This window comes from Trachurus trachurus (assembly GCF_905171665.1).
Source record: "Trachurus trachurus genome assembly, chromosome: 23".
NCBI classification, from domain to species: domain Eukaryota; kingdom Metazoa; phylum Chordata; class Actinopteri; order Carangiformes; family Carangidae; genus Trachurus; species Trachurus trachurus.
This window is the reverse complement of record NC_139912.1, coordinates 9,013,042-9,027,075: the sequence shown is the minus strand read 5'-3', so window position 1 is coordinate 9,027,075 and position 14,034 is coordinate 9,013,042. Positions and strand designations below refer to the sequence as shown.

The 14,034-nt window shown below is 41.6% G+C and overlaps 1 protein-coding gene across 1 annotated transcript in view; it reads right to left on the bottom strand.

The window, feature by feature from the left end:
• Positions 1–6,589: 6,589 nt before the first annotated feature.
• Positions 6,590–14,034, bottom strand: part of apaf1 (apoptotic peptidase activating factor 1) — a 46,971-nt gene continuing 39,526 nt past the window's right edge. The window contains exon 27 of the mRNA XM_083999070.1: positions 6,590–6,823. Coding sequence (XP_083855196.1) covers positions 6,677–6,823 — 147 coding nt within the window. The 3' untranslated portion in view covers positions 6,590–6,676. The remainder of the gene's footprint in view (positions 6,824–14,034) is intronic.

The window sequence follows — 14,034 nt, the reverse complement described above, 5'->3', positions numbered from 1 at the left end:
ACATGACTAAAACCTGCAGCAGACATCCAATCCGCCACCTATGAAAGACAACACCCTAAATTTGACACAATCACTTTTTTTCTCTTTCCGTTTCAAATCCTGAAAACATCCAGTTCAGGCCCAGCTGAGAGTATACAACCTGGTAAATAGGCTTATGCAGCAGGGAGCGAAGCAGGCTGCCTTTACATCAGCCACTAAACAAGTGTATAAATAGCAAGTACTGAAGTCTGTTAGACAGCTGGCAACATTGCATTAGTATGTCATATGGCTGCTCAAGTCTTGCACCATGCACCATGATTGGACCGGTTCCCAAATCTGACTGGCAGCCATGGTGCTCTGCAGCGCCCAGAAATGTCTAAAGACCCCGAGACAAATGGTTTCAAGTTTACTGTCAGAGGATAAGTAGTTAATGTCGTCCTGTTTTGGCCAGATAACACAGGCCTGTTGTTGTGCGAGCCGGAGCACACACCATTATTCTAAATTTACACAAAGGACAGATTTACGGCGAGTATTCAGAGCTGGTCCTCGAGATGAAAACCATGCGATGAGGTCATAGCAGCTATATTTTACCCAGGGAAGATCTCAGTAAAGGTTGAATGTTTTTGGAAGCTTTATTCTGCACCATCAGGGTACAGAGCAACAGAGACGCGTTTGATTGGTTCAACACCATTGTCAAATGATGCTGAGGTTTGCTTATTGGCTTATGGACGCTGCGCTCATCTATACCTCAGATTCAATGAAGGTCAGATCACATTTAAATGCAGAAAAGCAGGTGATGCCAAAGGGTTCACATACTTTCACTTGCCACTGACAGCACCTTCACTCTGGATGTTTTCTCATATTTCTTGTTTTCTAGGAGCAGTGTTTTCTCACAGGAGGGATTCAATTATGTAAGACACACGTCTGAAAGCTAGGAGCAGGAGGAGACACCGAGCTGTTAAAGAGCTCAACAAAATTTAAGATGTGAGTTATACTTGAGACGTCTGAAACTGCAGTTGAGGTCATTTCCCATGACAGCAAATCATTTTATCAAAGAAGGTTGTTTGCCGAGTACTTTCCTGCCCACTGCTACACGGTTTTTGTAGATGTTGCAATGCCAGAGAGGGCAAATTTCAAATCGTAAGAGCTCTGTATTAAAACTTACAAAACCTTCACAGACGTTAGCAAGTGACTTGTTTGTGAAACCTATACAGTACTTTAGTACAACTTCATGAAATGCTCCACGGCCCTCATTTTAACAACTTTCCTTCTCTAAAACAACAGGTTAAAATATTATGACTTTTTCTTGTAAAATTATGACTTTTTTCTCGTAATATTGACTTTTTCCTTCTAAAATTATGACATTTGTCTCATACAACTCTTACTTTATTCTCGAAGTCTTGGACGTCTTTTTGGAAGTCTTTTTACTCAATGTGGCCTAATACTCAGTCGTAGTAGCTAATTCTGGGAATTAACAACTAGAAATGCAAAATTTATAACTAAAATTACAGCCAGCCCAAGCTCATAAACACAAGCTCTGATACATGCTGCAGTAGGAGATGGTAAGGACTGACAGTCATGGTTACATCCCTGTTAGCCCTCCACACCTGTCTGTCATCACATGGAAATCTAATTAATTAAGCACTGATGAATCCCACTACAGCTTTATTATCAGTCATTGCTTTTACACATGACTAGGCTAGGAGAATTGGACCCCGGCATTCAAGTTTCCTCAAAGTCAGACAGATGGATGTGACATGTGTTACAGATACATTAGCTACGTTGCCTCAGTGCCTGTGAACATCTCGTGTCATCACTGCAGCACAGACTGTACCCAAAACTAAACGCATGTGTAAATTAGTGGCGTGATGTCATTATGCAGCATATAGGATATATATTTCATGCACACACACGTATGGGATATGATCTGCACCTGTTGTGTCTAATTTCAAGAGGGAAGTCATATATTCTGTCAGCACCAGTGACATCTCCTGGATCTTTTGACAGCCATGACTTAGTTATTACAACATCAAATTACATATAGTAAGTGTAGAGCAAAAATATCTGTTCATCAAGATATGATATGCCGCTGTTACTAACATGAAACTGAACATTTTTACTGATTACAAATGTTCCTTAAAATGGAAAACAGGGTGACTGACAAAAACACAGATCTATGTTCCCAAACTTGCTTTCAACTAGTGTAAGCATGAGTTTGAGGAAATTTTATCAGCAACTGTCTTTGATCAATCAATTATCAATCATTTCCCTAATAAGAGGGGCAGATATGTACTTGTTTTGGCATCTCCGATGTTGTTTACTTTGTTTTATATAACTGCACACAGTCTATCTTTACAGACACACACAGAAATAAACAGGCGTCTAGTGTCCATTTCTTCTCTGCATTGCGTTTGTTTTAAGCAACAACGGATAAACAAATCAGAGGCCAAAGAGGCCTGGTGGGATCTAACCTCTCAATCCTGGCACCCTATAAAGAATTCATACAGTTTGCCAACAAAACCACACAAATATCAGATGTCTAGTGTATACACAGCCTACGTCTATTAATATTAGGTATTTGTGCTGCATACAGGCAATGCCTCAGCCATAAACACCTGCATCAATACAGGATTTAATTAGTCCAATAATTAAAGTCAGCTGCAGAAAAACATCAGTAGAGGCACAGCAACTCAATCACTCGCCCTGCTGGTGTCTTTCTCTGGTAATTTACCAGAAAAAAATGACACATTTATCAAAACTGGACCAGGGTATAATAATAACACTGCAAGTCCTGCCAGTCTGTTTGTGTTATCTTAGCGTTAAACCAGCAATAAATATTGATTAGTACCAGGGTTGCCAACTTTTGGTCCTGGGCTGGAGTGAGATTCTGTATAATAATAATAATAATAATAATAGTTATGTTTATTGTAGTTTTTCTCTCTCTCTCTCACTCACACACACACACACACACATTATACCTGCAAACTGAGTAGGCTAGAGGTGTAATAGGTGACAAAATACGTATATATCCCTCTAGGGGGGTCTGGGGGCACCCCCCCAGGAAAAAAAATGTGATTTTAACATGTATTTGAAGCATTCTGGTGTACTCTGAGAAGAAAATAAAGGGAAAACACAACATTTGCTTCAGATAAGAGGGAAAAAAGCAGATCTGTGGTTCCTATCATTGTCTGGCTGGAGTGTATGAAACTGGTCTAGTGGGGAGCTCTGGTTTTTGGCCTGGACCAGCCTATTGAGCCTATTAATATATGAAAGGACAGAACAGACACGTCCTGTGATTTTCAGTCTTATATTACAGCCTGATGATACAAGTCAGGTCCTGAAATGTGTGTTTCTCTTCTGTAATAAACATTCTACATACCCATTCGGAGTTTGCAGGTATGGCCCACGTGCATGCATGCGCAGTTGCGCACACACGTAGTACACACAGACGTACACACACACACACACACACACACACACACACACACACACACACACACACACACACACCTGCTGCTGCGCTGTCTCTCTCTCCTCTGCTCTCTGGACTGAGCTGCCTGGCTGTACTTTTGGGCTACCCAGTCTGCATCCTGATTTTATAGTTTTCAACGGACTGGCCCAACCAGCCCGACCGCAGGCGTCAGTTCGAGCCGCGTTCAGTCCGAAAACATAACTCGGTCAGGTCAGGTTGTGTCTCGGGCTTCGCTCTCTCCCTCTTTTTTTTGGCCATCGGATTCGGACCAAGTCGGGTCCAGGCTTCAGCACCGTGCCGCTGTTGGGGGAGGGGAGGGGAGGGGGGGTCGCGGATCGACAACTCCCCGTCCTACTGTGCTGTGATCACAGGCTTGAGCAGCCGTCCAATTGACACGCGGATAAGCATCACGCACACCAATCAGAGAGCCTATTGATGAGTGCCAAAGCTTGCTTTAATTTTTTTTTTTTTTTTTTTGCCAAATCGCTTGATTTTGGCGTGAGAATTGTTTGAGTGGCGTGAGAGCGTGAGACAGGACCTAAAAGCGTGTGACACACGCCAGATGCGTGAGAGTTGGCAACCCTGTTAGTACAGCAAGCAGTCCTACCTTTAAAACAGGTGTTTGTTTTTTTCTTGTCCCTCTTCTGTGCAGAAACGTCCACCATTGTCCAAATCCCCAGATGTACAATAAAAGGTATCACTCCTCTCGGTGTGTGTTGGTTTTGAGATTATTCATTGTAGTTTATCAAAGTAACTTTAGTGCAAACAGCTGAGCGCCAATGAGCTAGTGTCGCTTTAAATAGCAGTAACGTTAGCTAACCTTAATTTCTCCGCCTTCGAGTTGTCCTAAAACGATGTGCTTTCACTTTCTTCTTTAGTTTGTTGTCTCTTGTGTCAGCTCTTCATACGTCGCTTGAATTTTTCCATACAGTCTATGAATTTTTCCTAAAAGTGGGACAGTTTCTTCAGCCGGCTAGGTAACGTTAGCTACTAGCCAGAGCTGCTACTAGCCTGAAGCTGGCGCCATAGTAACCGTGTCTTAGCAACAGTGCCGCGCAGTGTTCGGGGGAGGAAAAGCAGGAGGAAGCTGTTTATCCGCCATTTTTCTTTTTATAAGCCTACAAACCTTCCGTTTCCTTTCAGATAAATTCACCCTCTACACAATGTTTCTTTTATTAGGACAATAATTAAATTAAGATGAAAACAAAAAGTACTAGGAGTTTTATCTTGTTAATTTTTGCAGCCATTGAACTGTGACCAATATTATATCCAATCACAATACAATAACATGGTATTTCTTACATTTGCATTTCTCTACTTAAAATGTCAGTGCAGCTGTTCTGAAAATAATTTATGCTCAATGTGAATGTGGGGGGAAAAACTGTTTTTATTCTGATCAATAGGTTATTGAACCTGGACCACAGTCTGCAGTCACTTCACTGCAGGTGTGAGCAAGTGCTTTCAGTCACTGGGTGACATTTGGGGCAAAACCTGGAGGTGATGCAGGACAGAAACAGCACACAAAACAATACATCATAGTCATATGTAATTTAATCAATTACACACATTGCACCACACCGTAAACAGTATCAATACATCCTGAGCAGACAATTAAGTTTCGACAGATACCTCCACACAGGAAGAAAGTCGGGCAAAAGCACCTATGAGGAAGAGCACAGTGTGAAAATGTAAACAGCATTGTTCAGAAATATCCTCATGTGCTTTATTACTCCTACTGGAACTAGAGACTATATCAACCCTGCAGTGAATAGGTGTGATAGATTACAGCACAAGGAGGGGGGAAAGTCTCTGTATCTATATTGTCCAATCCAAGTAAAATCAATTTTTTAATTTTCTAAACAAAGCCACATTTGCAAAAGCTTCATGAAAGATTGTAACTCCGGCTTCAAAGTGCTCTGAATAGAAAAAGGCTCAGTAGTCTGCCATTGTGCAGATAAAATATGTAGAAAGTGGTACAATTAAAAAAAACTGATACAAAAAAGAAAAATGAAGCAATTAGTGAAGCACAAAAGGTGCCTTTTAACATGAGCAAGTAGAAATCCGATTATAAATAATAAATCACATGGTGTGATTTTTGTCTTTTTAATAGAAAATATTTACCTTTGATCTAGGTTCAAAAGTACAAATAGTTTGGATATATTAAAAAAAGACTCACAGGCTTTCAAAAGATTTTGGACTCAATTTTAAACGCGTACTGATTAAAACTTAATCATGCTATCAATTTTTAATGCTCATCAAAGTGCACCAGACGTTCCATCTATGCTGGTGGACTGGAAAAGCATAACCCATTTACAGAAAACATACACAGCCCCCTATGACAACCACAGTACTGTATCTCCATTCAGGCTAAAGGCCACAGCGAAAATAAAAAGGCTCAGATCAGTTTGTACCAACAATGGTTCAAATCAGACATTGATGAATTACACACAAAGAAAAGTACGGAAAGGTGAATGTTCAAGAAACATCACAGCACAGATGAGTCGAATGCACTTCCCGTCTCCAAACAGATGGGTGGACGTGCATGGCAGCTCATATCGATTACAAAACAGTGGAGCGGAAAACCTCTCACGTCACATGCAATAATGTTCAACCCTAATGCAATATGGATTTATTACTAACATTTATTATTTATTCACATCTGACTTAATGCAAAGATCACACAGTCCATTGGTATTTACCTCTTCATACAGTTCGAGTGTTTTAAAGATCTACTTGAGAAGACCTGATTAATACGATTGTTGGCTCCTTTTACAAATAGACAAGTTGCTTTTATAATGCAAAGTGCATGTATTTGCATCGACTGTCTTCGTACACAGTTTCAACCTAGTTTCACATTTCATCTACACTCCCAACAGTTGATCGTCACTGAAGCAGTTTCCATTTAAAGCTGGTATGAAGTGGTAAAGTTGAGTTAGGGGAGTCACTTGACCTCACAGAAATGTAAATGCTCTGATATAATAACGCTGTCAGCTAGTGTTAGCCTCGAATGTAGAGAGAGTGCACTGTGGGAAAAAAAAAGAAGCTGCACATCTCAGTGTGTGTGTGTGTGAGTCCCCGGGATGCTGCAGCTTTACAGTTAAACCGTCTAACGTAACATGTCCTTAACATGTCCAGTTTTAGTGACACTGTAGTTTAGAAAAAGTAGTGTCTGGTTGGATTGTGTTGCTTTGTGGTCTTTGGACTCCTGTCGTGGCCGTGTCGTGATCACACCACCCTCTGGAGGATGTACAGGATGCCGATGCTGTCGATGGTGACGAAGGTGGAGAAGTCGGAGGACACGTGGATTTTCTTCAAAGTGCTGCCCGTTGGGTAGAAGGTCTGCAGGGCCTCGCCTTTCTCCACGTCCCACCACTGCATATGGAAAAAAGACAGAGAGACTGTTTTAAGATCTAAAACTTCTCTTTATGTAACACTTTCTTTTGTTTAATTTTGACAAAAGGCAAAAGTTAAAGACGGTTAATACCACTCTCAGGTCTGTATTTTTAGCTTAGCTTAGCATAAAGACTGAAAACAGAGGGAAACAACTAGCTTGTTTTTGTTAAAGAGAAACAAAATCTGCCACCTTGGCCTGTTAATCACTCACTAATTAATATTTAACATCTTGTTTGACTTTGACAAAATCAAGCAGGTCACCATTTGCATGCGTGCGCCTGGTTTCCTGTTGCACTTTCACTGGATTTGTTTGGTTAAGACAAATTAACATAGTTTGTCTGTGACAGCTTATAATGAGGTCACTGAGAGTAAATGAGACGGCAACTCGAGGGGTTTTGAGTCTCAGATCTTAAAAAATATTTTTTTGTAAGAGGTAAAATGATGGCAAAAGTCAAGTGGTGCGTGCAAGGCTTCATGTGAATCAGACACTGAGACAAACAAAGTAAACGAGACACAGAGAGCTTTATATTAGCTGCCAAGAAGACCATGATGAATTCAATTGTATAATGTTATCACACTCGAACTCACACACACCCACAGGCTCTGTCAAACACACAACAACACACACACACACACACACACCCCTCCCTGCAGCTTTTCTGAGTGATTCCGTTTAATCTCGGTTTAAAGTTGACATTTTCCACTGAAGCTCCATCTCACTGGGATGATTCATCAAAGGCACATCAAGTCAATCATTTATAGCCTGACAACAGTGTGTGCGTGTGTTTGTGTGTTTGTGTGTGTGCACCTTCAACTTCGACAGTGTAAAATGATGAAATAAAAAAAAAGACGACATGAGTCAAATTAATAGGCTGAAGCTTTAGTGGTGTGTGTGTGTTTGTGTGTTTGTGTGTGTGTGTGGAAAGAAAAGCAGGCCAACTGCACAGTCTCTCGACAGACAGGCAGACAGACACACTGTGGCAGAAAGGGTGGTGGCAACAGATGTCAAGCTTATAGAACAATCCCAACACACACACATACACACACTCACACAGTTCATTAATCACACAAACCTTTCAACAGCATTAAGAGCAGCTAATTTGCATATTGCATGAAAACACAATACATAACTTCACTTTTCTTCTTTTTTTCCCCCAGGTTGCTCTACTGTGGTGTGTGTGTGTGTGTGTATGTGTGCACTGAAAATGGCCGACTATATATTTCTGTTGCTGCAGGGGGTGTTGGCCATACTACCATACTTCTGCTAGTTGGACCCCATCCACTGCAGCCATCATAACATATATACTGTACACACGCACACACACACTTGCTCATAAATACACACACATACAGTTTCTCAGAAGAAAAGCGTTGCAGAGACTTGGCCGGCCTTGTCACAACACATAATAAATGTTACTAGGAAATGCTATTAAATCTTGGGGGTCCAAGAATTTAGCTTGGAAAAGTTTATGTGGTGCAGAACCGGTGACATTTTAGACTCAAATAACCTTACCTCCTTATTTTTTCTTCTTTTTAAACCTGTTTCCTGGTTTAAAAACTAGGTTATGTATATATAAGTAGATTAAAGATGGTTCTTCCTGCAAGGACAGTGTGACCAGGCTCTGACAGCCAACCTGTGCTTCAGTGGTTCGATTCGAGTCTTAATTTTACAGTCTAACAGTCCCATTAACTTGTTTCTTTACTTTCTGCTTCTAAAAATAAGTCTCCCATTATTGTCACTCCATTTGCTTCTATCCCTCACTGCTGCTAATCAACAGTGAGCTCACATTGATTTACCGCCCTCTGCTCAGTTCAGCTCAGGTCACTGCCATTGTCCTGCGTCCAGGTAGGTACATACACACATGTAGTATGACACATTACATGGCGTTATCATCTTTTTCCTGCTCTGACATCTTAACCCTGAATAAATGTTTTTTTTTTTTTTAAAAGACCTCAGAGTCAGACGCCTGCTAACCTGTGCTTGTTAATAATTCACTATGTAAAGATAAATCACAGCTTCTCTCCTCAAACACGTCTCCTCCTCCGGCCTTTCACCAAGGAAGACAGAAGACAGAGAGGTCACAGCCTGTTTTGGTTGTTTTTGAATACTTCTAATTTTACCTTTATATAGAAAAATATTCACCTATGCCCGTGTTTGGTATCTTCTTCTTTTTTTCCAGCACAACTTAACCTATATGATCTGACAATTATTTTTTCACTTTAAAGAGACCCCGAGGAGTTTGCTTTTGGTTATAAAAGAGTCCCATATCTATGTGGATGAATCTACGTTACCCACACTTGTTAATGGGTCCAATTTCGCTAAATACAGTATATCGCAGTGTTTCCCACACATGCATTTATTCATGGAAAATTACAAATAGATTTTCCGGCTTTTGGCTTGACCAACACAATATCGTTCCATTCATTCATCTCCGCATAGCGCTGTTTCTCTGTTACACACACACAACCACACATGCATGACAGTAGTGTGCGGCAAAAGCGAAACTCGTATGGTCCGATCCACCCCCAAGAATCACAGAGAGTAGTATCAGCTGATTCAACCACTATTTTCTGTTTTATAAAATGACAAAAAAAAGACAAATATATTGAGAGAGAAAAAACGGCTGCCCATCTCATCCAAATTTTAGTCTATAAATATTTTTGTAATATCAAATTAACATCATATCTCCGGTTTTACATGTTCCACCAACGTCAAACAAAAATGAGAGAGTTTCAAATCTGCGCTTTCCAGTGAAGTTGACAGCTGCGCTCCAGATCTAGATTTTTTTGTTACAGTGTTTGAAAACGTCACATGATCTGATCGCGCCGGTGTGATCATAGACCCTGGAGAGTTAAAGAAAACACTAAATAAATGAAACTAATGTAAAAAGCTGCTTTACATAATGTCATTTGGTGTGGACCCGGCATCATGATGAATCAGTGCAATGTTAATTTGCCGCTGCCCTCGAGGCCAAATGTGACCAGAGCGTGAAGATGACATTTAACCAAACAAATAGATTCAGTGTCTCTGTACAGGATGTAAATGTAAACATATAGAAACTGAACAAGAGGTTACATTATGCATAAATCATTGTTTGGTGTATTATAACATTGTCCCATGGAGATAACTGGACTTTATGGGGATTTTTTTTTTTTTTTTGCTTCATGCATAATGAGAAACAGATGCAAAACAGCTGCATAGTAAAAATTCATGTTGACAATTTAGTTTCAGCAGCTCACAAACACACATAAATACACACATATGAATGTATTTAGCATATAAGAGTTTCACTAATCATGATCAGAGCTTCCCTGATGTGATCGCGGCTACTGATGAAACAAGTCCAGCTGGAAGTTCAATCTAACTTCAGCTGCATGCTGACTGTGTTGAATAAAACACAGTATGTCTAACTGGTGATTACGAGTCTAACCTCAGCCTGCAGTCGGTCCAGCAGTGTTTTGTTTTCCCCACACACACACCACCAGCAGCACCTGATTGTGACTGATTGGACCGCTCCGTCTCGACTTTCACCAACTTTTTTTCTTTTCTTTTTTTTCCTGCCAAATTGCAACATGCTGTTATCAATCAATCACCTGCTGAGCTGAAGCACAAAGATCCTGACACGTCTCATCTGCCGCGACTCAGCTCTTCATCCATTTAGATACAAGATGATCGTTTAAAAAAAAACAAAAAAGGCGACTCGGCCCTTAAAATATCTTTGCTGTGTATTACAGTGACACAGCTCGTTTTCCCTGAAGCATTAAAAATGTAATAACTGCTTAGCCGAGGCAATTAGGTGGAAAATATGGCGGCCATAAAATAAAGAATTACCAGATTTTAGATCTGATGATCTGAAAAAAAAGGGAAATGTAGCAGAGCAAAGAACGTTTCAAGGTCACACGGCGAAACCTTCACCACTGTTTCGTCCAGGAGTGAAGAGAGAAAGAGAGATGTGGGGCAGGATGAAGGGAGATAGACAAGATAAAGGTGGGATCGATAGAGAGGTGGAGGCATGAAACGAGGATACAGCACACAGAGCAGATATCAGAGGAGAGAATGAGACACTTGGTTAATGTGTAATTGCATCTGGATGGAAAGAAAGATGGCTGCCGGCTGCCAAAGCGATGACAGCTCACACAAGGAAATAATACTCAGATGCTTGCACACACACACACATTTATGTATAAATACAGAAATAAAGGAGCCAAACAGACGAGGGAGAGAACAAGTAGAGTCAAAGAACCAACATGGCTGAATCCCACGACAAACAAGGGCGGCAGACGAATGATGAAACTCCGTGACGAAACGGAAAATAAAAGGGGGGGAAAAACACTCTATAATACCAACTGGTTATAAAAAATAAAAGGATTAGGAATGCAATGCACAGAGAAAAGAGAGATGGTGCAAACTAAATGTTTAAAAAAAGAGTCTGCTGCCTGCGTGGACAGAAAGTGTGAAAACGCTGTTAGCTCCAGAGTGAAGCCTGGGTTTTCTACGTAAAAAAAAAGGGCCAGAAAATCACTATGTTGAATCATTTAGACCAAGAGGACGGTGACGAGACCAGACGGGGTGGCATGCATATTCATGGGAGAGGGGAGACAGAAATAAGGAGACACTGAAATGTAGAAAAAAGTGAGATGAGGAAGACATAGGAGGGAGCTGAAGGGACGAGGAGACGCAGATATGAGCACTAGACAAAGCGACAAATGCAGATTAATGATGCTGTAAATGGTAAAAACACATTGCACATTTGTCAAAACAACAGCTCCACAGAAGCTGAGTCTGTTTCCATGAGGGTTTGTGTCTCTGGTGGGAATACGTAGAGGCGTTTTGTGTGTTTGTGTGTGTGTGTGAGTTGCCTGCATCCTCAGAGCAGATGGCTGATGCGCTGATACGAACGCCATCACTGTGGGACCATTGATTTATGGGAGAGCTGGTGATGCACATAGACGCTAAATGACTATACACTACAGTATATGTGTATTTCTGAGCTGTCGGTGGGGGGAACTATACCCCTGGGCGTGTTTACAGTGTACTGTCTTGGGTTTTCACGCCGTTGGACGGAAATATTTCCAAACGTGCAGCACGGCGCGGCGTCCTCGCTTCCCTCTGTGCTGAGGCTGCGGAAAATTAACTTGAAGAATCGTTGCTACTATGTTAGCTGCACATTACATGAATAATAATGCAAGGAGCAGATACAAGTGTGGGGGGGGGGGGGGGTATATGGAGATATATGTATTTAAAGGGATAGTTCAACATTTTGGCAAACTGCCCCATTGCCATAATCCCTATAGTCTTAGCAGTAGGTTCGTTACCTTTAATTGTCAGTGCAAGCTATTTTTAGAACGGCAGAGCAGAGCCGCGAGCTGCTCAGAGCTACGCTACGGAGGCTAATGGGATTTCTTGGTTTCACTCATCAAACTCATCAAATATACAATCCAACAACTCCAAAACGCTCTGGTGGACAAGTTGTGACCTGCACATTCACCACGCTACGAGATAATAACGAAATGTTACGAGACAGAGTTCTTTTAGAGGTAAATTCATGCAAAACCGTCAGGGGCAGTTTTTCGACAAGCAGTGTCTGCATTTGCCAAATCAGAAATCCCAGTGTCATAATAACTGGTTTTGCCATAACCAAGCCATAACATTGTGCTTTCTACTGTACCTTTTTCTACTATTGAGATGCCGATTGTTTTGTAAAAATGTCCTAATAAAATAGGAGACATCAAAGAGGTAGCTACAATGGTATAAACAAAATAAATCTGTCACAGGGAGAGGGATATACTGTTTTTTATATCATGCTGTTTTGTTCATATCCCCATAGTTACTACGACACAGAAAAACAATTGAGATGGAGTCTGGTATCCAGTCATTGTATTTTAACAACACCGATGACCTGACCTCGAGGATGGAGAGTATTCACGTAGCCTATTGTATGACATCTGCTGTGACAAAAAACTTGATGATACACAAAAACAAGGGCCACTGAGTCCACACAGTATCTACACAGCAACACACCACTCTGCATGTTCAGATAAAACTCGCCCTCAGCATCGTACATCTGGGGGAAGCCGGGCTAGCTGCCGCGTGTTGGTGAGTTACCCTAATTCATGTCGTCCAACAGCAGAGGAGCTCCAAATCTGCTCTGACAGGCGCCTCACCGTTAGTCGTGGTGAGGGCTAAATAGGTCCGCTTATTCAGGCTACCTGATGGAGAGTCAGCACCGATTACATAAGGGAAATACCTGTGCTCGCGTAGCTGGGAGTGAACGCACAGTTGCGTCTTTCAAGAGAGGTAGAGGGGGGAGTGGGGGGGCGAGGGGAAGTAAGTAATTCATCTTCCTTTCACATAAATAGCTCAGTCACAGGGTCCAGGGGGAGTAGGTTCGGTTTCTACATGCACACACACACACACACACACAAAAAGAAATGATAAAGCCAGAAGGACCCACACAATGGATGGAGGCAGGATGGGAGGGGGATTAAAGAAAGAGGGGATACCAGCTGGAGTAGATTCAGGCGATTTTGTAAGGCCACCTCCATCTCAGAGCGAAAAAGCCAGGGATTTACTGTGTGTGTGTGTGTGTGTGTGTGTGTGTGTGTGTGTGTGTGTGTGTGTGTGTGTGTGTGTGTGTGTGTGTGTGTGTGTGTGTGTGTGTGTGTGTGTGTGTGTGTGTGTGTGTGTGTGTGTGTGTGAGAGAGTGACCAGGCCAAGAGTCTTGCGGAGAGGGAAACAGTGTGACACCGAGGTTGAATTATTCATCCAAGGTTCTGTCCACTGAAATATTGATGCTCAGACAATCCTCCACACTTCCACCACCCCCCACCTCATTTTCTCTCACCCTCATTTCCTTTCATTTTCTACTGGCAAACTATTTGTTTATCACAATGGTGACCATGAGAAGAAAGAAAGAAAGAAAGAGGAGGGGGGAAAAAAAGCAAAAAAAGCAGGGAAACAGAAATGAATATGGATTGTACGGAGCAGGAAACAAAGATATTATGTCCTTGGGCTGGATAGATCGCTCCTCTTCCTCCATTTGTCGCTCTCTCTCTCTCTCTCTCACACACACACCTCTTCTTCAGCGTGAAAGAAAGAAAGAAAGAAAGAAAGAAAGAAAAGCAAGCAATGGAAGGGTAGAAAGAGGGACAGAAAGAAAGAAAGCAATGTTAGGGTAGAAAGAGGGAAA